This window comes from Colobus angolensis, unplaced genomic scaffold (genome assembly GCF_000951035.1).
Source record: "Colobus angolensis palliatus isolate OR3802 unplaced genomic scaffold, Cang.pa_1.0 Scaffold18, whole genome shotgun sequence".
Classification (NCBI taxonomy): domain Eukaryota; kingdom Metazoa; phylum Chordata; class Mammalia; order Primates; family Cercopithecidae; genus Colobus; species Colobus angolensis.
In genome coordinates, this window is record NW_012114932.1 from 8819735 (window position 1) to 8845921 (window position 26187).

The following is a 26187-nucleotide window of genomic DNA, read 5'->3' on the forward strand; positions in this document are numbered from 1 at the left end:
GGGAGGAGTTGATTCAAGAAAAACAGTGGCTGGGTGCAGTGACTCATGCCTGTAATCCCAGCACTTTGGGAGACCAAGGCAGGAGACTCACTTGAGCCCAGCCTGGCCAACATAATGAGACCTCGAGCCCATTAAAAAAAAAAAAAAAAAAAATTAGCTGGACATGTGGTGCATACCTGTATAGTTCCAGCTACTCAGAAGGCTGAGCCAGGAGGATTGCTCAGGAGGTTGAGGCTGCAGTGAGCCATGATCCCACCACTGTACTCAAGCCTGGGCCACAGAGTGAAACCCTGTCTCAGAAAAAAAAAACCTATCTCTACTAAAAATACAAAAAAAAAAAAAAAAAAAAATAGCCAGGCATGATGGTGTATGCCTGTAATCCCAGCTACTCAGGAAGCTGAGGCAGGAGAATCACTTGAACCTGAGAGGCGGAGGTTGCGGTGAGCCAAGATCACACCATTGCACTCCAGCCTGGGCAACAAGAGTGACATTCCATCTCAAAAAAAAGAAAAAGAAAAATAGCTGACACTCAAGGAACACAGGTTTCAACTGCGTGGGTCCACTTATATGTATGTTTTCTGCCTCTGCCACCCCTAAAACAGCAAGACCAAACCCTCTTCTTCCTCTTCCGCAGCCTACGCAACGTGAAGACAATGAAGATGAAGGCCTTAATGATGCTCCACTTCCACTTAATGAACAGATTTTCTCTTCCTTATGACTTTCTTTATAGTATTTTCTTTTCTCTGGTTTACTTTATTGTAAGAATACAGTATGCAAGACATGTAACTAACAAAGTATGTGTTAACTGACTGTTTATGTTATCAGGAAGTAGGCTATTAGTAGTTAAGTTTTGAGGAAGTCAAAGTTATATGCAGATTTTTGACCGAGTGAGGGGTCAGTGCCTCTATTTCCAGGAATGTTCAAGAGTCAACTGTACACATGAGCTGCAGTCAAGATGGCCTGATGACCAAACGATGCGGAGTAGAAAGGAAGTGACTGAGAAGCTCAATGGATCTATAGGTGAAACAGAAAACATAAGAAAAAAATGCAGGTTTAGAGGAAAGGTGCTGAGCTCAATTTGGGACCCACTGAGTTTGAAGTTCAAGGGAACATGTGAGTGGATACGTGTAGCAGGCAGCTGTTTATATGAGTCTGAAGCTCAGTGCAAAGAAGTGAGTTGGAGATATCATTACTTCTTAAAATTAGCTTCAGTCTGGGCACAGTGGCTCACATCTGTAATCCCAGCACTTTGGGAGGCTGAGGCAGGTGGATTGCTTGAGCCTAGGAGCTCAAGAATAGCTTAGGCAATAAGACAAGCTGATCTCAGACTCCTCATTGCAAGCTTGTATCTACAAAAAATACAAAAAATTAGCCAGGCGTGGTGGCATGAGCCTGTAGTCCCAGCTACCCAGGAGGCTGAGGTAGGAAGATCACCTGAGCCTGGGAGGTCGAGGCTGCAGTGAGCCATGATCGGACCACTGCACTACAGCCTAGATGATAGAGTGAGACCCTGTCTTAAATAAATAAATACATATATATATAAATATATAAATAAAATAAAATTAGCTTCATTGAGGTGTAATCCCCATAAAATCCCCATAAAAATAATAAACCAATTTTAAATCTGGTGAGTACTGGTAAATGCATGCAGTCACGTAACCACCACAGGCATCAAGATAAAGAGTGTTCCCATTAGCCTCCAAAAGTCCCCTCCTGTCCCTGGAGACACCATTTGGAGAGCAGTCAGTAAAAGGCGGTTGTTCAAGCTCTGGGAGTGAATCCCCATGGAGGGGATATGTAGAGTGAGAGCAATGAGGTGAAACAAACCTACAGGAAGGGGCTAGCAAAAGAATGAGAGGCCACAGGGCGTTCACAGAGGCAACCAGGAAGTCAGGAAGGAAGACAGAGGTCCCATAAAAGTGGACTGGCCAACAGTGACAAGTGCTTAGAGACAATAATAAGATATACTATCTTTCTTTTCTCTAAGTACATTGCATTGGTCAATTAGGCCAGAAGAGCCCTTGGAGTCAGCTGCAATAAAGTGACAAATACGCAGAAGATCCTGTGCAATGGGTGAGGTAACTGAAGGAGAAGAGAAAGAAGACAGGAGTACCAAGAGGATGCTATAGAAAAGATGGGGATTCAACTGCAGCTAGAGGAAAGTGCCATGTGATTGTGGAAAGACAATCCTGAACCTAGAGTTAGGACCTGGACTCTTACCCCTTGCCTACCACTTACTGGCTGTGTGATCTTAGACAATTCTCTATTTACCGGGCCCTGTTTCCTTGTCTGTAAAATAAAGTGGTTGAGTCAGATGGTCTACACTGTTCCTTCTGTTTTGATTCTGTGGCACCCTATGCACCTCTCGCAACATGGAGATGATGAGGAAAATGGTAACGCTGGCAAGAGCAATTTCAAAGGACTGCTGGGGACAGTGTGAATTGAAATGTGAGTAAATAGTTGCTCAGAGAAACTTGACTATGCTGCACACTAGAAAAAGGAGGCAGAAGAACATGTGTTTCCAAAATCTACTGTAGAACTTCAAAGTCATGAGACAACATTCTGAGGTCCAGATGGCGCATCCCCTGAGTAGACAATGCCCACAAACTCCAGAAGAATCAACATTTATTCAACATATAGTAAATGTCAATAACTCTGCAAGGTGCTTTATGTGTGGAAAAAGCTAGAGGGCCAGTGTTCTTCCGGTCCCCAATTAATCTTACCATCTCTGGAATCATTTATTGTAGGTTATGTGTAAATCTGTATCACACTCAACCTTTGAGGAGCAAAGAAAAATGAATAGGTTCTCAAAATATTTTATTCAAAACAAAATCTTCATTGCAAATTTAGATTAATAATCTGAGGATTCTGGCACAAAGAAAACATTTTTCAAACCATCGCAAGAACAGAAAACCAAACACTGCATGCTCCCACTCATAGGTGGGAACTGAACAATGAGATCACTTGGACTCGGGAAGGGGAACATCACACACCGGGGCCTATTATGGGGACGGGGGAGGGGGGAGGGATTGCATTGGGAGTTACACCTCATGTAAAGGACAAGCTGATGGGTGCAGCACACCAACATGGCACAAGTATACATATGTAACAAACCTGCACGTTATGCACATGTACCCTAGAACTTAAAGTATAATAATAATAAAAAAAGAAAAAGAAAACATTTTTCACAAATTCAGAAAGCATTAGGCAGAAGAAATGGGATTCAAACTCAGATCTGTCTTCAATTTCAAATCTCTCCATTACATAATGGCTACCAACTATTATCCTTCTTTTAGTGTTGCATGCCTTGTCTTTCATCCATTTTTTGGATTGCAGGGTTTTATATAGTACTTATCCTTCCCAGATTTATATTTAAGTTTAAATCCCTTTTAATTAGGTATCCTAGTCTCAATCAAATAATATTCTTTTTAGTCTTTGAAAGATGTATATAAATGTTTACCAATATTCTATGTGATTCTAAGTCACGGTCCAGAAAAATCTAACCTTGTTCTTGACCACACCTGTGTATCCAGGTTTTGTTATCTCCTGTGATTTTCTTTTCAGTTCTGGCATCTCAAGCCTCAGCAAGAAAAAGAGATGAAAATACCACCTATGTTGCTAAGTCCTTCAATTCCTACCCAGGGCATCTAAGTCAATAGACATATATGTCACAATTCTTTTTGTGATAAAATTTATTCCTATATGATATACCGGTCTTTTGACAAAGACTTATATAATAACATTTCATTTTACCTAATCTGGAAAAAATGCACAAACTCCTCAAAATGAGAATTATAGTAATTTAACTTGGCTAACAAAGAATGTGAACAAATGAGTATTTATTTTGTATTTTTCTTGCTGACACATTATTTTTAGGCTTCTTTTTGTAGAATTTTTGTACATTTAGATAATTTTCTATATCAGTCTAAATAATATGGTATATTTTCAATCATAGAAGGTATCACATAAAATTTTATAACAAATAGTATGAATTTAAAAATGGCGATAGTAATGATGATTAAAATGTTGAACGAATAGTGAACTTCTGAGGCACGAAGAAATATTTAAAACTAAATCCTAATATCTCGTCAATTAAGCATATCGCTCTAAGCTCTTATTCATCAGGTTTCATAGGGAGGTACTCGACTGCATGGTCATTTTTGACCCTTAGTCATTAGGTGCTTTAAAAACACAATTGTAAAACTTAAAGTATTTTTTAAAATATTTTAAGTATTATCTTATGTAAGTGCAGGATAAAGATAGGCTTTCTAAATATCACTAAGATTTTAGGTGTCATTCGAGCCTTAATGATAAATTCTCCTCATCAAGTAACTCTAATCAACTTAATGTGTAAATACTATTTTTATGTCCTCATTTGTTTCTGAAATATTTCCTCTTAGATGGTATTACAATATACACCAATTTATAAATATCAGAAAAAAACAAACCATGAACAGATAAGAAGACACAGGCATATGCCCTTTCATAAACAATCTACTAAGAAACAAGAGAGTCCAGCTATGCTGCATATGCACAAGCCAACACCACAATCACACACACAGACACACAGACTAATGCAGTCATTTAAAATCACCTTTATACACTTTGTAAATTAAACATGAATATCAATCTCTTGTAGGCATATGTTAAGCATTACAAAATAAAAACAAAGGAGAAGAGTAATTTTCTGCCTTAATGTTTTAAGAATTCTCATTCAAAAACATTTAAAAACATGAGACATTTTGGGGACAACAGAGAAAATTTAAATATGAACCTCTTACAGATGGTATTATGGGATTACTTAATTTCCTTTTTTAATTTAGTGAATTGCTTTAGCTAATGATGTCACAATTGAACAAAAAAAGTACACTTATTCTTAGGAGATGTCATGATACCTGCAACCTTCTTTCATGTGGCTCAAGTTGATTTTAAAAAGGGATGCAGAGAGAGAGAAAACGCAACAAAACATTCTTATCTGGAGGATCTGGGATACCCAAACACAGGCACACATACGTGTTCGCTGTGTTGGTCCTTTAACTTTTCTATAGTTTAAAAAATTTCAAAGTAAAAACTTGGAAAACCCTCATTTCATATGCTTTTAACTACTAATATTTGTTTCAAAAGAAACAATTTGATCCAACCCACGAGCTATGAGCCATAATCAAAGCTACGTTCTTCCAGCTGTCCTCAGCAGTTTGAAAGGATTTCATGTATTTAAATGAGAGAAAAGTGCAGACTTACTTGGGCAGGGGAGAAGGGGGAAAGTGGCTTCAAAATTTGGGAGTTTGCCTGCCACACAGATGCCACATTTTGTGAGGCCAGGCTCTGTCTCAGTCTTCTCAGCCCTCCCCTGCCAGCTGACTGATGGCTATCTGCAGGGAGCCACAGGGGGGCCTCCACCGGGGTGTGAGTGCAGAGACAAGATAAGGAAAATGCACTAACCCCAAACTGAAGGGAGAAGGATCTCCCTGGGGTTTTCATTTGGATGGATCTCCAGATAGGGGCAGGTAGGGAAGTGGAAAGCGCTATTAGAAACCAGGTGATAAAGCATAAAGAAATATTACAATGAGCCATCCTCTGCTCAGCTTCTAAGAAATGATGACTTATGAAATGATTTCATTGTAAATGAACTTGTTTCTTGTCATCGTGGCAAAGAAACCAGAAAACTACTCTGAAACTAAGGAGGAAAAAAACCCACAAATATTAATTTTGACACCCAGAGAGTAGATCTCAAACTCAGGCATAGTGTCTTTAAACAGAATAATGGGCATGCGGTGCTTAATAAATGTGGGGTAGGGGCTTTTTAAAAATCCTGTTGTGAGGAAGTATTTTCCTCACTGCCCAGAAGACAAAGAAAAACAGTGAGTGTTGACAACATGGTATTAAAAAGCCACCTCGACCCAATTTGTTATACCCAAATATATGTATTCTTTTTAATTTACTCTAAGCCAGCATGTTGGCTCATAGCATCTTACTTTGGTGTCATTATCTCTCTGCCATACACACAAGTCATAGCTGGGGATTTCAACTCACGGTGAAGCTATGCTGAGATTCCAGATCTCAGTAGTGTTGGCATGAGCGCTGGTCTCTTCAGTCATAGAGAAGACAATATCCTAGGGAGACTGGAATTAGTCCTATTTTGCACCATTCAAGCCAAAATGCTGCTTATCAAGAAGCAAGTAATTGCTAGCTAATGGCTATAGGGGAAAAAAAACCATTGCATTTCAATCTAAGCATCCTTTGGCCCATGACAATAAATAAAGCTGTGGAGAGTGTAAACATAAAGTAGGGACCATTTCTTGAGGAGGTTAAATAGCAAACATTAAAAAAGGCGAGTTACCTCATCCGACTGGGAGGGGCTGATTCTGGGCATTGGTGATACTTGGGGCGTTTTCAACTGTGTGCTGTTGCTGTCTGGCACGAGCTCTCGGTGGACGGTTTGGATGTGGTTCTGGAGTTCACTTTCAGACTCAAACTTAACGTTGCAGCTAGAGCAGCGCGTCTTCAGTCCCCCCACCTTGCCTTTCCCCTCGATGGCACTCAGATTCTCATTCTGGCCCAAGCCTGGTCTATTCGTGCCGGGAGGGATGTTAATGCCTGGGCTGGCGCTCTTACTGAGATTCACGCAGCCAGCACATAGACCATATGGCAGGCCATTGATGTCAAGTTTCACCAGATCTTGCTTGGAACGGAATTCTTTGAGGCAAGATGCACACTTGTACAGTTTTTGGACGTGCTGGCCACGCCCTGTGGTCTGAACTGCAGACCCATTCCCTGTCTTTTGCATGTGGAATGTCCCATGGATTTTGAGTTCCAAGGTGGAGGTCACTGTCTGCATGCACACCACACAGCGAAAGCCCGTCAGCGAATTCCTCAAGTCAGGGTGCATTTGACAATGCTCTAAAAACTCCTCTTCACTCTGGAGAGGCATCTTGCAAATCCGGCAGTTTCCAGTATCAAGACTCTTACTATGCGTGACTTTGTGTTCAGTAAGAGTTAAAAGGGAGGGAAACCGCTCTCCGCAAATAGGGCACATGTAGTGTTTGACAGGGCCTAGGTGGGTCTGCATATGTTCACGGAGGCCATTTTCGGAGAAGAAGGTTCGAGAGCACACGTTGCACTTGTAATTCCCTTTAATGAGCTCAGCTTTCTTTTTCACGATGGCACTTTCTCCAGGTCTGATGTTGTGGTCTCGGAGCTGGTGATTCTGCAGCAAAGTTTCCATAGTGTAGGCTGCCCCACAAATGTCGCAGCCGTACATAGGCTCAGAGGTGTCAACGTCTTCTTCGCTCCCATCGTGACTGTTGTGGGACTCCTGGCTGTTGGTCAGCAAAGTCTGCAGCTCCACTTCCTCTTTCTGCACTTGCTCAGAAGCTCCATTTGTTCCACAGTTGGGTGTCTTGGTTTCGAATACACAATGTTTTTCTCGCAAGTGTTTTTCTAACAAAATGATCGCATGGAAGGCTTTGCTACAGAACTTGCAGTTGTACTTCTTACTGTGAGTGGTGATGTGGCATTGCAGCTCCACCTCGGTGCCAAAGGACTCACCGCAGAAAATGCACTTATGCACTTTCCCTTGGTTTTCCAGGTGGTTGTGTTTCACATGGAGCTGCAAGTCAGTCTCATTGCGGAAGTCCCAGTTGCAAGATGTGCACCTATAGACTTTCTTTTCGTTACTGTGCTTCACAGCCAAGTGGAGCTGAATGGAGACTTTTGAGTCAAAAACTTCCTGACAGAGGGTGCAGCGAAAGAAGACAAAGGTGTGCATGTCCAGCAGGTGTTTCTGAAGGTCATCCACTGATGTGAATTGCTTGTCACAACTTTCACAGATGTAATACGTTGAGGTGATCATAAAGTGAATGGTAACATGCTTCAGCAAGGATTCCTGGTTGGGGAATTCCTTGTTGCACTGAGGACAGGTCAATTTTGGAAGCACAGTGTCGAGATGAGTTTTTAGGTGAGTCTGAAAGCTGTCTAGGGATGTGTACTTAGCACCACACTGATTACAGATATATTCTCCAGCTGGACGTGCAGGTGCACCTCCTACTGCCTGCATCATCTTAAGAGATGTCTGCTCTATGGCCACAGGAGATAGGGGGCTTAAGGCCCTGGATTTCTTCCCATTGTGGATATAATTCAGGGCCAAGGGAATGTTTTTATGATTCTCTTTGATATGTTTGTTCAGCTTAAGAACGCTGTTGAATATTGGTGAATTAGTACAATAGGAACAAGAATAGACTTCTACTACTGGTTCTTTGGGAGTCCCAAGCACTGGAGACCCAAACCGGGAGCCACTGAGGTCACAATGAACCTGTCTAATATGCTCTTCGAGGGAAGAGTCAGTGAGAAACCCCATATAGCAATGGGGACAAAAGAATGCATTACTATCTTTAGCTGCAGGGTTTGCAAATCCATGAGAACATCGGATGTGCTCCTGAAGAGTGTTGAGGTCGTTGACAACTTCGGAACAGAAGTTACACTGGTAGACAATGGCAGGCATGGCAGAAACAATCAGACCTGGGTCCTGAGCTTCATGCACTTGCTTAAGATGTTCATTTAGGTTATAGAGTGAGGGCAGGACCTCCAAGCAATACTGACAAATATGGGCCTGTTCTGGCTTATCTAAGTGCATAGTTTTCAGGTGAATCTGCAGAACTGCAAGACTTGAAAATAATTGCTTGTTGCAGTAAATACAGCTGTAGGTAACTTTTGCTTGTTTACTCGAGGGACCAGTCATGTCAGGGGTTTGCTGAGCGGCCCTCTTCCTCCCTCGACTCTTTGGGATTGGTGGGGCAGCTTCCACCATGGTTGAGCTGTCCACTGAGAGGTTGGAATCTGGAGTCGTACTGGACACGGAGGTGTAGCCCACCGTGACCAGGGAAGGGCTGTTGCTGTGATTGCACGACTCCGGTTGCTGGTGACTGTCCATGTGGCTGTACAGTTCCTCAACTGTGTGGAAACTCTCAGAACAAATGCTGCATGAGTTCTTCTTCTCCCCGCCATGCACCTGCTCCATGTGGTTCATGAGGGACGTCTCCTCTACGAAGAGCTCGTGGCAGTAGACACACTGGAGGGCCGCTCGGTCCTCGTTTGGGGAGCATTCGGGGTGGCACTCTGCAATGTGTTTTTGGAGGTCTTCTGGGAAGTCAAAGCCTTCCTCACACTGACTGCACTTCTGAGTGTCCTTCATCTTCCAGTCCTCCATCCTGGAACCAGACTGGGAGCCGTCCTTGTTCCTCTCGTGAACCTGCATGTGTCCGTGTAAGGAACTAGAGGACAGAAACCCACGGCGACAAATGGCACATTTATATGGCTTGTTGGAAGTGTGAGTCTTTAAGTGGATCTTCAAGTGATCACTTCTGGAAAACGCAGCATCACATTCACTGCAGTGGTACTTCTTGTCCCCGGTGTGGAGTTTTATGTGGCGATCTCGGCTGCGCTTGTGTTTGAACAGCCTACTGCAGTAGGTGCATTTGAAAGGCAGTTTGTCACTATGACTCTGCTCATGGTGCTTTAGGTAGCTGAGGCGGCTAAACGACTTGTCACAGAATTGACATGGGTATGGAAGCCCAGGGCCACCTTCTTCCTCTCCAAAATCGCAACCTTCTCCATGGCTAGGGGAAGTCTGATCCTTGCTGGAAGGTGAGGAAGCTGGCCAAGAGCAAGTCGGATCATCTTCAACATCCACTCCATCTGCAACAAGAAGCAATGACACATTTCATCTGACATGTTGAGATTCAAGAGTGAGTTTACCGTACCATTTCAACCAGCACATAGAGTTGGACCCTCTTGAACCTTTCAAGAAAAAAAAGAAATGAAAGAGAGAATATTTGAGCGAGACATTTTCAAATCTGAGCCCAAAGCAGTTATTCTGCATTTACTTTTTGTTGAGTTGTAAAATATAAGAGGATATTAAATAGTTCTATGTCTAAATTACCCTTTTATTACTTTTTATCATCCTTCCTTAGAAGCAAGGTATATATTACACATTGACAATTTTATTAAAATGCAGATTTTAATATATTTAATGATTTTTTTGTATTCATTCTAAAATGATTTGCATATTATGTGAGCATCTGAAGAACCAAATGAAAAGAGGAAATATTACAGGAATGATTTAAAATTAATGCAGTCAACCCAGATGTCTAATATTTAATAAAAAATTCCCTCTGCATTTTGCTTGTTTTTATATAAAAAGGCAATTCTGAAGACCAAAATCTTTTATGGGGTTCTTATTGATACAGACCTTATTGCTTTCAGCAAAAAAATATTAAAAAGTAAGCACATGAAAGAAGACAGAAAACACAATAATAATTATGTCTTGTGTAATGAAAGACAACCAGGATTTCTTCAATAACTGAAATTCGAATACCATAGGCCAGAAAATGGATTATTAAATGTTAGAAGGGTACTGCTAGATATTACATGTAGCTAGGATCAGCTAGGATCAAGAAAAAATGAGAGTTTCACAAGGGCCAGATTTTAATAGTGTATTTTGTTTGGAAAGTTCAAGAGGTGGCCCACCATATCTTCCTTTTGCAAAAGCTTCAGTAGCCTGAACTTCCTTAGCTAAACAGGACCTGCACTTTGAGGTGAGCAGAGACAAAGCAACTTGTGAAAAACTGGAAACAGGAAAAGTGATAAATGATTATGGTAAATGCTGAAAGATTTATGAGTGACAAAAAGAAGACAAACAAGACTGAGAGCCAGATATAAAGTTAGCAAGTTATCCATAAAGGAACGTTACCTTATATTAGGTGATTTTAAAAACTATTTTCTTAGCAAATGTGCACTGTTATTTCTGTTGCCTTCTTGATATCCAAGTGGAAAATAAGACCATCTCAAAACAGGTTGTGAAACCTCTTTTTTACTTTTCACAACCTATTGTTCAAGATCAGAAGAAATTTTAAAAGCTTTTCACTCTCCAAAGGAGCACGATTTTTCAAAAAAACATACAAGTAAAGACCATGGAGTGGAGCTGGTGGGGATAGTGTTTCAGTTAGAATAAGAGGCTCAATTAGAGCATTATTAGAATATTCTAATGGTATTCAATTAGAGTATGATCAAATACATTTTTAAATTCTTCAAAGCTGAAGTTCACTAGCAAGCTAAATGATTAACATAAAAGTAGAAACTGGTAAGCATTATGTAAACGAATTCCATGTCTGCTTTCTTTAAGGTAACAAGATTTTACTAGATTGTCAGCCTCTTCCTTATCCACAGGAAACAGATGAGGATCATTCCTTTCCTGCATCTAGAAACTGATGACAACACCATCTCACTATCAATGCCAGATGGCAACCCTCTCACTCTGAGAAAACAACCAAACACCATTCCTGGATCCCTGCCCACTGCAACAAAGCGTCGCCGTACAAGTTGAAAACCGCACGATTTTGCATCCTCATTTATATGACTCTATAACCCAACATGTTTCCAGCATAAGAAAGGGTCTGATGGATGTGGATGTGATTTCTACTTAAAGTGAATACACCAGGAACATATGCAGATAAACTCAACTCACCATTCAACACACACAAAAAATTTTTTTAACTAAAAGCAAAAAAACTCAATAATGATCTAGTTTTCCCCTTAAAAAAGTGTTGTCACCTAAAGCTAATATAACTTGAAACAAATCAAATTTCAAATATTTACCCTAATTGAAAAAAAAAAAAAAAGGCTATCTATTAAATGTGCTCAACATTCTAGGTAAAATCTACCACATTTCACATTTATCTTTTAGGCTTAAATCCTGCTATTTCATTTTTTAAAATATTTTCCAACACATCTTCTCATTTATACATTTGGGGAAAACAGTGCATCAGAATTTGCAATGCATCTAGCCTAGAAGGATGTAACTATTGAGCCTGAAAATTGAGCAAGTGAATTTATTATTAAATTGCAGATTGTGTCCAGGTATGATATATTTTTATACAAATACATAAAGAATTATAGAGCAATGGACCACTATACAAATTATGCAATCCCTAACACCATGCTTAAATCAGCTTCTTGTCTGTGGTCCATGCCTGACTATATCTATTATATAACTGTTCTCCTAAGCTTGTAAATTTCAGTGACATGTCAAGTGAACTGAAGGTTAGGATCAAGGTTTTAACTAGGATTCAAGAGAGCTAGAAACCTTTTCCTTCTTCTCTCCAGTCCCCATTACATGTCTTTGTAAAGGAAATCACACAAACCCTCTGTAGAAGCCATAAGGCTTGGGGATCGAGTGGAAGAAAATAGTTTGAGCAAGGAATGATATTTTTAGAAAAATAAAGTTTCCCTGAAAGGCTGATTTCGGTTTTAAAATATAAAATGTAAAACTCTCATTGCCAGCACTGTAAATGGATCATATTCTCCCAAGAACACACAGGGACTCACTACTCCCAGTGGGTTGGTCCACGCTCTTCAGGTATCAGACTCCTCCAAGACTTTTGTGGTGATGGTCTCCCCGCCAACATACTCTGAGGTCTACCTAAGTCTTTGAGAGTTATCCATCCCCATTAACTTAGGCTTTTTGGCAGCCACAGCGCAAACTATGCTTAAATGGTGAATATAGGTTTAAACGATGTCAATTTCTTTTTACACGTGGAAGAAACTGTAGAGGATTCTTTCAACTCAGATTCCTGAATCAACTTTAACTTTTTTTCCCCTCAGCACTAAGTGCTACTTGCGGGGACTGTCTTTCTGTGTGATGGCAAGTTTTCTGCATTTCAATGTGAAATACTTAACATGTCCATGTTAAATTTTAATTTTTGAAACCAGTCACTTCACTTGAGCTGACTCTCCGAGAGCTGTAGCTCTTACTGCCGAAAAAGCTTTGCTGGAAACCAGCTCCATGGCCTAAAAAGTCTATTTAAAGATGCAAATGTGTGTGCATGGTTAGTGCAGATGTTTTTCTACAGCAACTGTACTTGCTGAGTTTCACCATTTCCATAAAGCACATTAAAACAAGTGTGTGAACACTCCGAGATGAAAGTCTCCAACACTCCTGAGACTTTCAGTGGAAAGTAGAGCCGCCTGACTTTTCTCCAAGCAGACAGGAATGCCCATGATTCAGCAGCCTGAGTAAATAAAAGAGGTCCTTATTTCCTAATTTCGCTGGCTGGCCACACTGCAGCAGCCTCTGTGTTTCTGCCAAAGGGGATGCAGAACTGGAACTACACCCAGCCGCTGAAGGCCTGTCTTTGTTAGCCAGCCAGGCTTTCCGGACCATCTTCTGGCAGCAGAACGGCCATATCCTGCAAGGAAGACCTCCATCTCAGGCTCGGCGCTTCTCTAGTCTGCCTAAAAGGACGAAACAACAGATTTTGCTGGGTCTGTGTTGGAGGAGGACAGCTGGAAACTCAGTTAGCAGCAGAGTTAACACCTGTTCAGGCATATTTATGGGGGAAAGTGCTCACCAACAGAAAAGTGAAGTCATACTAGAAGGAGTTATTCCACAGAAAAAAGGCACCAGAACACAGAGTACCTTTGTGACGTGAGCCATCAGCCCCTCGTATGCCAGCCTGGGAAGGAGGAAGCAGAGACTGGACGTGATTTGATCCCAGCTCCTGCTGATGGACAGACAAGCACACAAATGAGGGTCTGACAGTCTCAGTTTACGGCCTGCCATTGTGGAAGAGAAATGCTGAGGGTTCTGGCCACTCGCTAGTGTTCAAGACTAATCAAATTAGCCAGAAATTAAAAAATAAGATCAAAGAGAGAGGAAGACAATATGTGCAGGAGGGTTAGACTAATGTCAATGCTTACTTTGTTTATGATTAAGCATGTCTTAATTTGTGTAGGACACACACTTCCTGAGAACAGGGACCAAGCCTTTCAGAAGATTGATTCCAACACTAGGGGCAATCTGAAATTATTCAAGAGAAACTAATGTAAGAAAGCAGATGAAAATACTTTCTCTGAAGTTATGGAAACTTCTGATAATGTTCTTCATAGGGCCTGGTCTGCAAGAAATTGCCTTAACAATATCCTTTTGCTACCTGAGCTTGTTCATTGCAACAGCAGAGTACCCTCTTAACTGCCCATCAGGGACTCAGTATCATGTGTGCTAGGGCCACACAGCAAGATTTCCTTAACAGGGACAGGATTTATATCAATGGTCACTTTTCAAGTGAGGAAAAGCACAAATACTGATGGGTCTGATACTTGTGTAGTAACTAAAAGTCAAGAGTCTGGAGTTTTATTTCTAGCTTCATAACTGACTTAGCGAGTGACCTGGCCAAGTCATTTAATCTGCCCCTACCTAGGTATTTCACCTGCAATATGAAGATAATAATTCTTGCTACTTACCCTCTGGGGTGTTACAAAGATTAGTGAATGTTTCTAGGGCACCTTATCATGGCTGGAAGAAAAGCTGCATATGTAAACAAAAAGATTTATATGTGTTGCATGTATTTCTGTTTCCATGTGTAAGCTTCTATGAGTATAGTATAAACATATTTTAATATTTTCTTTCCTTTAATGCAATCTCTGGAATATTAGTTTTAAGGACTGACTCAATGGCAATCTACAGTGCCTTTAGCGTTCACAGTTGTATACGCAGCTAGCAAGAAAATAAAAGATAATCAGTTGGTGATATCTAAATGTTAATGGACCATAAATCCATGCTTACTATGTTCCAAGCCTTAAATTATCAAACACGGGATATAATATTGGGTCTTTACAGGCAGGTAACCTTGGCACAAGTGTTTTTCTATGGAATTCTGAAGCCAAGAATGTGGTTTACACCTTTCTTCTCCTTAAAACATGAGCAATACAATCATTGCATTATTTAGCATCATGGTAAGTTAATTCAGCAGATTTTTTTTTTTTTTGAGGGTCAAACAATAGGGTAAGACTTGAGACCAAAACATTTCAGGTTTCCCCCACTTGCCTTACATAATTCTTTACTTCTGCCAGCAAGTTATAGGAGCAGTTCTGAAATTTCTTACTAAATAGAATTTACAGTACTTTTTCAGTCATTAGCTACCTGAGACACTTTAATATAAGCTGAAACTCCTGGGGGAAATACACAGGTGTGCACAAACGCTAAGAGAAGTCGGGCTCTACTTAAAGAGGACAATATTTTGAAATGCATGTTTAATAGACACAGGTAACAAGGGTGTTTGTCATGTTACTTCAATGCCACACAGTAACAATTTTACACCATCATATTTAAAATCCTCTACTAACCAAATTACAAAATACATTTTTAAAGCAATGATTTAAATTGCTAAAAGATAAGGTCATGCTAAAAAAAAAAAACTATTATGCATTATTATACAATTGCTTCCTTTCATTCTCCATAGAAATGTCAACAGTTTTAGAAAAGCTGCAACGTTAATAACTATGATGCTTCTTTTAAAAAAAAAAAATCAGCAGCTCCACATTAAATTTACTCCTTTGTCATATAACTTATTTAACTACCTGAAAACGAATACCCTTTACTGGGTGTTCAAATGAGAAATGTGAACTTTAAAATTATTTATAATTCGCAGATGCTTTTAAATTCTGTAATATTTCGAACTGTTCTAGAAGGACCAATTAAATGAATTAACAGTTAGGTTATGAGGAAAAAGGGTGGTCACCCATTAATAACAGCAGCTGTGCAGAGCAGGAATTGGTGGTGCACATTTTTTAACAGTCTTAAGATGAATTCCAGATATCAGCGCTCAAGCTTCGAGGTTTTTTTTGTTTGTTTCTTTTTTGGTTTTTGGGTTTTTTTTTTTGCCCTCAATACTCCCTAGTAAAAAAGAGGCTCGCTTTCCCTCAACAATACTTTAACACTTCAGATGAGCCAACAAAGAGATAAGGAGTTGTTATCACATCTCCATGGCTCTCCTTAGGTAATCCTGGGCTTTACATTCATTCTTTCAGCAGACACATTTCGTCTGCATGTGCAGAGAGAAGTACAAATGTTTTGCTTGCTGTTGCTTAAAGTTCATTTGAACAGACGGAGCTCAATGAATTCCATCTTCTGCAGCCAAATTAAATAGAAAACAGTGCATTCTTAAGCAGTTCACACTTAACTCCACCTCTCCAATCAGAGGAAAAAGCTGACGTGAAACCAGTTAAAGAACAGTCATCGTCTCTCGCACGGAAATCAAGACATTGTGTTTCTGAAGCCAGACAGAAGGAAAAGTGGTTTCCAATTATGTGGGGGGTGAGAACTGCTTTTCTTTTTCTATCTTTTGGCTCACTTAAAAATATATATAACTAATGATAAGCACCCACCTCTTGGTGTTCAATAATTGGCAACTGTGTATTACACATCTGTTTACAGTGCTGTGACTGAGGGTGTTCTAAACCGTTTAACATGTTGATCTTTCCTTGAATAATGACAGACATCACCAGAGTGGATTTCCTGAGTCTGCATTCTTTTTTTTTCTCTACTATTTTGAGTTAGAAAGCATTTATTAGTTACTGTGTACTCTTGTGTTTATATATGACCTCATATCACAAAGAATTTTAAGTAGTTTTTCATTGCTTTAATTCATTGATTTAATCAACATTTATTATGCACCTACTATGTGTTCAGGTCTAATATTGGCTTACGAACTTTAGAAACTACGTTTTCTGAAGTTTTGATTTCCTTGTCTATAATATCAGAAAAATTTCAGCTGCCTCAACATATGAGGTATTATAAGAATCAAACATGACATTATATGAAGGAGTTTTCTGTACTGCTAAAATATAAAAATGTATTACATTATTACTACTATGAAAGCCATAGTTACCTGTAAGTGATAAGTGATAAATGATAACTCATAAATGTGAGAACAGCAGAAAGGAATCAAAATTAACTGCAATTCAGTTGTTGCAGTTTTCATACTGAGATTGTAAAAAATTTTAATGACTTAAAGGGCATTCTTGTTTACAAATAAAAATACACAAAAATAAAGAACAATTATTTAACAATATTATTTAAATAACAATTTAATAAACAATATTATCGTTATTAAATATGGATTAATTTATTAACAATATTATCATTATTTTTAAATAACAATAGTTATTAACAAGAAATAAAAATAAACAAACAAAAATATTCCAGGAAAAAATCTTCTGAATGCTACTCACAGATATCTTGAAAATCAATGTGCAGTAGTTCATTTGTTAATAGCTACACACACTGGCAAGTTGTGATTAATTCATTAGTGTTGTAAAATCCACACAACAAAAAGGCCTGCATTCCAAGTCCAGAAGCCACATTCCATAGTGCCAGCACCATTCTATAAGTGACTATTTGGCTTATTTAGAAATTCCTTGAGGCCAATTCTATTTCACTTCAAAATCCTTTGCACTTGTGTGAAATATACGTATCGAGCTTTGAAGGATGACCGACACTTTTAAAAAATACTCAGTAAATTTCTCAATGCTACCAAGTTAATCATGAGTGATTTTAAATTAACTTCTTCACTGGGGAAGCAGAAGGTAAAGGGGATTCTTCCACTGAGAAAAGTAAGTTTGGAAATGGCTTCGTTAGGGAATGATGGATCTTAGAAACTTCATTCCACCATGTTAATGGTTTTGGAAGAACTGCCATAAACCACCAGAATTTTCAAACAATGAAATCAAATTCTATTTCAAAGCAGCATCTGGTCTAACAGAATGTTATGTCTTGTTAAACTAGACTTTACTGACTATTTTTCCAACATGTAGGCTTTGGTCCAAGGCCGGAAAACTTTCAGTCACCAGGAATTATAACAGTCCTGAAATGGTATTTATTGGAGCTGACTTTCACCTGTATTATATCCATGGCAGCAGTAACGCCAACACGAATTTTCAGCAGCCTGAAAAGGCCACACTGTATACTTCACTGCAGACAAGGCCACTGGAGAATACAAAAGTGTTGAAAGGCTAAAATTTAATTAATGAACAATTAGCACCCCCTGTGGGTTCATTGTGCAGTAAAGTGATAAATATGGTTTGCTAATGCAGAAAAAGCTGTTACAAAGATTGGGGGAGAACTATTACTACAGTTATCCATATGCCTTTGTATTACAGCTGACCTCAGTACTAGATCTTGATTTGGACATTCATGTGTCTAACAAATGATAGGAATTGTTAAGGTCTGTGGCAAATAATCATTTTGAATTTTAAGGCACAGACTGACTCACACAGGTTGTCAGGCTAGGGTGAAAAAGCCACTGAGATTGCTAGTGAGTACACCTAGCCAACCACCCAGCAGCTGCAACTCAAAGTAATATCTGTTGTCTGCTCCTTAGTTTTATGCATTTAATAAGGAAGTTATATGCTACAGTGGTATTAAGGAATTCAGAGATGAGGGGCCGGGTGCGGTGGCTCACACCTATAATCCCAGCAATTTGGGAGACTGAGGCAGGTGGATTGCCTGAGCTCGGGAGTTCAAGACCAGCCTGAGCAACATGGTGAAACCTTGTCTCTACTAAAATACAAAAAGTTAGCCGGGCGTGGCAGCATGTGTCTGTAGTACCAGCTAGTCAGGAGGCTGAGGCAGGAGAATTGCTTGAACCTGACAGGCAGAGGTTGCAGTGAACCGAGATCGCACCACTGCAGTCCAGCCTGGGCGACAGAGCGAGACTCCGTCTCAAAAAAAAATTTAAAAAGGCAACTCAGGGATGTTGGACTCTCTTGAGACTTCACACATAAGAAAGAGTCTACAGTAGGCCAATCACTAATATGCCTTATACAATAGAATTTTTACAGTGTTTCAACAGAATTATTACCTTTCACATTAACACTTACATGGTAAAACTGAAATGGAAAAATGAGATTGGATTCCAAGTAACCCAAATGATGTAAGACAATCCTTTATTTCAAATGAGATAATGTTTATAAAAGTACTATATAAACTGGAAAGCCAAAGTTATTTTCTTAAAATAATCTTTAGTTAGGGTATGACAAAATATCTCTGCACAGGTCATATGATATCAAGTACATGTATTTATAGAGTTTTTAAATGTATCTAATTCAGCAAAATATAAAAGAAGCATTCTGAAAATAAGGCTAATTATCAATTTGAGGACTTTCCAAGTACCCTCTTTGCCCTTTATGTTTTATTTTTCACTTTTGGTTTGATTTTTCTCTTCCCTAGAATCTCTACCTTAGAATGAATATGATGATAACATCCAAGCCAGTTCATTTCATTACTTTTTTCTTGGTAACAGCCCTGGTAATTTATTTATGGGAACCAGTACAGTTAAAATTGTGGCACACTGCATGTGTACACTTGCATGCTTCTATCCACAGTTGACTAAATGTTCAGAATAGACTAAGTAATTTATGCCAAAGTAGTTTTTCAAATATTTTAGATAACTCTCATTACAAAAGTGCTAATCATAGTGATTTGTCACTTAATAGGACTAAATATCTGTACGATCATGTCTTCATGAAATGTGTCTCTAAGGGAAGACTTTGCGATGCTGCTGTCTACTGATTAATATCTATAATCATATCTTTATTAAATTATATATGTGTGTCTATATATAAATAACACATATATTATCTGAGATGATACATCTTGGCAAATATTCCAACACCTGTGACAAAATCAGGCCTCAAAAACCCCATGATACCTCCGTGTACTAGCATCTTACTTTGCCTCCATCCAAGATACTTTAAAAATAACAAAATAATGTAAAAGAAAAGAATCCAAGACAGTGTGGCCACAGTAATGAGACACGTTGCTAATATTCAAAGATATAAAACCTACCAGCACAGTTTTAGAATCTTCACTGACTCAGTGCTGTCTGTACCAAAGGGCTGGTCTCTGAAACCTTTACAAAGCTTCCTTCCACATCTGAGCTCTGCTCTTTTCTCTTAAGATGACCTGTTGTTTGGCATGGATTGTGCATACCTCTGGGTCTGACTTTAGGGATCAAAGGAAAGAAAATGAGTGAATGTGATTGAAGCCTACACAGAGAAAAGGAAGTCAAGGCTGTCATTCCTAACTTTTCATGTATATATGAAACATAAGATTTAAGACCTGTGAGAAATGTGGGCCTTTAGGGGAAAAAAAGTGCTAATTTTATAGATGAACAAATAGGTCAACGAGGATGAGTAACATGTTATAATCTTGTACTAACAATAGTAGTTGACAGTGGCACTGAAACCCACACCCAAGTCCCCAGTGCCCAGGCTAGCACCTTGGCTCTACATATTAGAAAACCCTCAAAGTCCATCTTTCCCAAACTCTCCTCCACTGAAACAACAACAACAACTCAAATGCTGAGTTTTTACAGGTAAATGAATAAACCTAAAATGATGTTTAATATTGTTTTTCTTTAAAAAAAATTCATTGTTTTTCATATTACTAAACTAATTCATGCTAATTGATGCATGTATTCACACATATGCAGAAGAAAACAAAAATTGCCTAACAACTCTACAAACGTATAACTCTCTATTAACAAGTCGTGACAGTCCATTTCTTAATTTGATTTCACTGCTGGCTATTGACTAGAAAAATCCTATATACACACATCTCCTTAACAGTGGGTCTGTTTGCCTCTCTCCTGTTCTTCCAGCCTCTGCTTTGAGCGGGGTGGTATGGTCGGATCAGGTTTTGACAAATCAAAGCAGAAGAAAAGGCACAGTCAAACTGGCACTGTGGTCAGCTTCACTTTCCTCTCACACCCTTGCCTGTAGGGACATATTCCCTGCCACTGATTCCAATGAAGGATCCTTCTCACCTATCCCTTAAACCACCCTTCTTCAATTATCATTCCCGCTACCCTGGCTGTACACAACCAACCAAAGGCTGACCCTCTACCACAGCCAGATGATGCAGGGCAGCATTTCTCAGTCTAATCCACCAACCATCAGCAGACCAATTGCTTGAACTGCCTGTTAAAAATGCAGACACCTGCACTCCACCCCACGCCTCCTGCCTCTGAACTTCTGAGGATGGGGTCCAGAAATCCCCTTTTTCTGGCAAGTTTCCTGAGTCTTTACCTGCGTTCCCAAGCTTGAGAATCACCTTAGAATCTTTTCTTTCCCCTGAATCACCTAAGTCCTTGCTTGAAGTTTGCTGCACTCGGCTGTGCCTTTCCCGTGTTTGCTCCTCTGTAATGGAACATCAATGATGGAGGGCTTTCTTGCCCTTATTCAAAGACCAAATTGAATCCCAGTTCTTCCAAGAAGCGGCTTTTACAGAAAGAAAATTAGATCACTATATTCTTTGCCCTCCTATCCTTTAACAGCCTCCCTCCCACTTTGAGTAGGACTCCATATTTCAAATCTTTTCAGTGAAATACTCAATTAGCTCCAGCAAGTAACTTCCTCTCTGTAAGAGTGTTGGCAACAGCTTCTACATCTCCAGAAAAAGAGAGTGACCATTTTTGAAGAGTTATACAGTTCCAAGTACATAAAGGCTGGTGTTACATGCTTAGGAAACATAGCTCTGAGTAGACAGCCGTGTTTCAAGTGTGCACATGAAAAAGTCTGTCTGCTAAACTTTTGTTGATGATTACTTTCAAGCTGCATTAGCTAGATGAGAAATATCAATACACTATCAAAGGCAGCTCACCCTGCCAACCATTTCAACATAAAAAGAAGGTTGTCACAAAACTACAAAGTAAACGAATATCTGGAGTAAGGACTGAGAAAAGAGGAAGGGAGCTTCCTATATTCGGCAATACTTTCTTTTTCCACTCAGGGAGGCACTGCTAGAATTGCTGATTAAATGCCTCAAGTTTGGACCTCTCTAGAAATTCTTTGTTCTTTGAACAGGCTATCGGTTTCTTGCAACTTCCGGGGTTCAGAATTTAAGTGTGGTATGCCATACAGTAAATTAAGCCTTCTGCTGTCAGAGCTGGAAATAGGAGAGGGGAGGAGAAGGAGGGCTTGATCTCAAGTGATTTTTATTGGCTTCATTTACATCCTGTTTAAGGTCTTCTGAGTAGCTCAAGGTGTCTTATCTCTGGCTACCAGTGGGTATTTTGCAGTCAAAGCAGTTAACATACTTTCTGTCTCCCTCTCCTCCTGTCCCTTTCCCTCAAGCTCTTGTTTTTTTCAAGTCATCTTATCTTATCACACACATCTCTTCAGGCTGAGGAGAACCCATACTTATCAGAAGCAGTGCACTCTATTGTCGTTCAGGGCTGTTAAAGACAAATGACAGTTCAAGACAAAAGAAAATCAGTTAACCTCTTCTGCACTCTGTTTTGAAATACTCTGGACTGCCTCACCTTTATCAGTGCTAAGTGGTATCAGAAGTGCCCCTCAAATGTGCATGCATACAGAACATCCCATCTCCCCCATCAGAGTAAGAAGACTAGGGACAAAGTTGCTCGTCACAGCTGGACACTGAGGTCACATAGGCACTTCTGCCTTTATCAGACTCCTCCCCACTCCTAGGTGACTCATCCATGATATCACAGGAAGTGGTACCTTCAAATATCTACAAGGAAAAACAACAACAACAACAACAAAACCCAGAAACTAAAGGAGAGTAGGGGAAAATGGAGAACAATAGTCAAGAGATAAGGAACTTTTTCCCAGATACACCTGAATGCTTACCCACGACACCGACATAAACACGAGTGGACTGTTAGAAACATACACAGCACGCATCTTCTCTAACAGCAACACAGACACTGTTATTGGAATCTATGAAATCATCACACAATCTGCCAGGGAGCCTGAATGCTGAAGAGCTTGATCTTGTGTTACAAACTCAGCAACGATGGCCCTTGATTCCGAGTACACATCGGAATCGTCCAAAGAGCTTTTAAAATTACGTACTGGATCCATCCTCAGGCCAATTACATCAGACTCTCTGAGAGTTAAGACCCACAGCGGGTGCAGGCTGGGTTGACAACCACTATCCTAGATTAAACACCCCATGGAAGCTGGTCTAAAAGACAGATTCCACAAAACAAATCTCTCTCTTATCTGGGCTCCCCTACCCCTCAACAGGCAGGCCAGCACTGGGGCGCGTTTCCTGCACTACTTCGTGTCATATGCAATGAACCAGATATTAAAAAAAAAAAAAAAGTTAAAGCAAGGAACACTGAACACTCCAATCACTCACCATTATTACAGGTAAAAGTGCAATATGTGAACAATTATTAGGCGTCTCATCTGTGTGTTTCATACTCCCTTTAAAAATTCCCATCCCTCTTCTCCTTCATACCCCAGCACCCCATGGGCTCCTTTATATTAGTGATAACCCCATACTTTCACCTGCAGTGAAGGCTCTCTTAATTGTCCATTATCTTAGTGTGTCAGCACAAAGGAGCAGGAACGGAATCCTCGTCCAAACGGTTTCACCTCCCTCTCCTGAGAGTGATGCCCTTGTCAAGGCATTAAAGACACGAAAACCTGCCACTTATCAGAATTGTATTTGAATCGAACCACTGTCCTTGAAAACTGTAGGCAGGAGATATTATCAAACTGCACCGCATTGCCAGCTCCAGTTCCATGGTGGCTCGAACAATCTAAAAAGATACTATCCAAAGTTTGCCATGCATTCCTCATAATAGAATTACAGGGAACAATGCAAACATGTTCGCTGATTTTTTTTAGATGGTTAAGTACAAAGAAATGCATGGGTCAGGTTGTTGATGAATACAAATGTAACAGTTCCGAGCCTTAGGACACCTTTGGATGTATACTCACCAAGAAACCAAACCATAAAACTCTTCTAATTACTCCTACCTTCAATTCTTAACAAACATAAGTCAAGGCTATTAAAACTTCACATTTATCTTTGTTATAATGAGGGGGAAAATCTGTACATCTTTAGTGATCCTATGGACAGATTCAAAAACAATGCACATTCTAAAGAGCATTTAAAAACAAAATTGAAAGAAAAAACATTATTTGTAAGTATTCAGGCCAATTTGTGTGCCTTCCACATCTCTGTATGTCCCTCTCACTTTTTATACTTTTTTCTTATTCTATTCAAACCCACACTGCCTTAGAAAAAAGAATTTATGCGTGCCTTTAACAAGTAAACAAGTGTACAAATTAATTCAGAGAGCAGTAATTTTGAAAATTTTCTATGTTTAATGTGCACTGCAGTTAAACTACTTTTTCTGTACAAATTAATTTACTGCATCAGTGATCGATGTTTATGTTTAGGCAATTTTATTTCTCAGTATGGTAAAATTAGACCTAATAGTTGCAACCTGTTATGTCCAATCTGTCACTGAAATTCAAATTGCCTTTTTCCTATTATTCAAGGAGCAATTTGGAGGAATTAAAGCCATCTAAAAACGGAAGACAAACAATTCTCTGTAAGGACGCACTAGCCTGTGTCATCAACCAAATCCACACCCCCTGATCTCTTCTGAGCAGGTTCTTTCAACATGATTTTCCTGAGGTTCTCAAACTTTCACATTTGCCAAGCCACACAAGGGGAAATTTTAGGGTGAAACCAAAAATTTTACCCTACAAGTTTTCAGCCTTCAAGAGACATAATTGAAAGTTCAAAGATTATGGTGTTGACTTCCAAACACCAACTCTCACCTAAAAAACTCCCAACTTTCATGGCATATATATTTGCTACATCCCATTTTTTTTTTTTGGCTTGTTTTGCTTGATCTAGGAATATATTATTTTTTCTTGCACAATGAGTTTAATTTGTAATTTCTTTCTTACTGGGGAGAATTCAATTATTTAGATGTGTAAGATTTAAATTTTGCAGTGATGAATGCTAAAACTGGGAAACAACTAAGGCCTGTTTTTGAACAAATTTTGTTTTGCTTGGTTTTTCTCATTGTTTAGCTATCGAATGTAGTGGGTGATTCTTGTTCTATACTGTGAATACAAAGGACATGCCAAAATGGAGAGAGTGGGAGGGGACACACTGAAAAATTGGTGCAAAGCCATCACAGCCCCTTTGGATGGGCTGCGGAATGTCAAAGCAGGCTACAACTAAAAGGGACGTAATCTGATGAGATTCCACTTCAAATACGCAATGCCATCATGTTACAACATGTTCTCACTAGATTTTGGGTTTCTTCAACAAAAGAACCCCAAATCAACTATTGATATAATCATCTCTTGGTATGAGAGAATTTCTGAAAATGTTTCTTTTGTAACACTTCCTCCTAACTGCCATCTTCTATTCCCAAGTCTGCCTTTCCCAACAGAGTTTGCACTAATTTTGAGGAGATCACCTCTAGATTTTGGGAATGCTTCATCTGATTAGATAAGCTCAATTTTCCCTTATGGTTAAGTTTCCACATTATTTGTGGAACTCCGAACATTTATATCAAAACAATCATCTTTCTTCACAGTGGTCAATACTGGTTTGACTTTTTTTTTCTTGTCCTTTTGTTTAGCTTAAAAAGCCAAATTAAATGGTATCGTGCCTCAATTTCAGTCTACTTAATGTCACATATGGCCTCAGCTTATATGCTGTACCAGAACAACTTCATTCCCTCAGGGAAAGAAAAAAGAGACAACTCAAGAGGTATCTCTTCCCAGCTGCTGACACTGCCACACAACTTTCTCTCTAGACAGAAGAGGACACAATTAAAAGAGGAAATTACTCGTTCAGAACTGGACATCAAAGCTCAGAGCCACTCTATATCAGCAGAAGATCTGGTGTCAAAATAACTGAAATAAAACTGAAATGAGTATCTTTCTTCGTTTCCTTTCTCACTCTTTCTTTTTCAACTTTTCCATGATCACTTTTTAAATTCTAAGACAAACTCATTTCCTCACAAGATTGCTTAGATCATCAAGCTGATTAATAATTTTACTTCAAAGCAGGACTGATTAATGTGGATTATTCAACTGATTAATACTGTTACTATATGGCACATCCAAGTGAGCATTAAGTGTCTTGTTTTCATAAATTTTTTTAAATTATTGAAATAAGTTCTAATTAATGTGACTTGGTCTTAAGTCTAGAGAACTTCATTGTAATGTAAAATTGAGGACTTAATGATTTTTGGGGGGAGGGGTTTTCTCAAATACCAAAATACTTAGAAAAAGCAAATAAAAACAGAGCATACTGATTCACAGCATTTTTAAACTCAGTTCTGTGATGATATGAATCTATTGTTCACCCGCATAAATTCACTGGTTTCAGAACACCAAACTTACATGTGACACAGACAAATGAACCACCAACACCTCCACCTTCTCACTCTCCCCAAGGTGAGTCCTCACCAGGGTCCACTGAGAAACTCCAAGACTACCTTCCTTCCAACAGTGGTAAGTAAGGAAATCATAGCCATCCTACCCCGCCAGATGCAGGCCCAGGGG

At 39.3% G+C, this 26187-nt stretch overlaps 1 protein-coding gene across 2 annotated transcripts in view; it reads right to left on the reverse strand.

The window, feature by feature from the left end:
- The window catches only part of ZNF521 (zinc finger protein 521), a 263135-nt gene that overhangs the window by 157960 nt on the left and 78988 nt on the right, over nt 1-26187 (reverse strand). The window contains exons 2-3 of one of the 2 annotated variants that reach the window (XR_001001481.1): nt 6341-9693; nt 6034-6113 (exon numbers count right to left, since the gene is read on the reverse strand). Coding sequence is in view for 1 of the 2 variants with exons in the window: in XM_011939277.1 (XP_011794667.1) it covers nt 6341-9693 (3353 nt within the window). In the remaining variant the exon portion in view is untranslated. The remainder of the gene's footprint in view (nt 1-6033; nt 6114-6340; nt 9694-26187) is intronic. The other variant, XM_011939277.1, reaches the window with a different exon arrangement.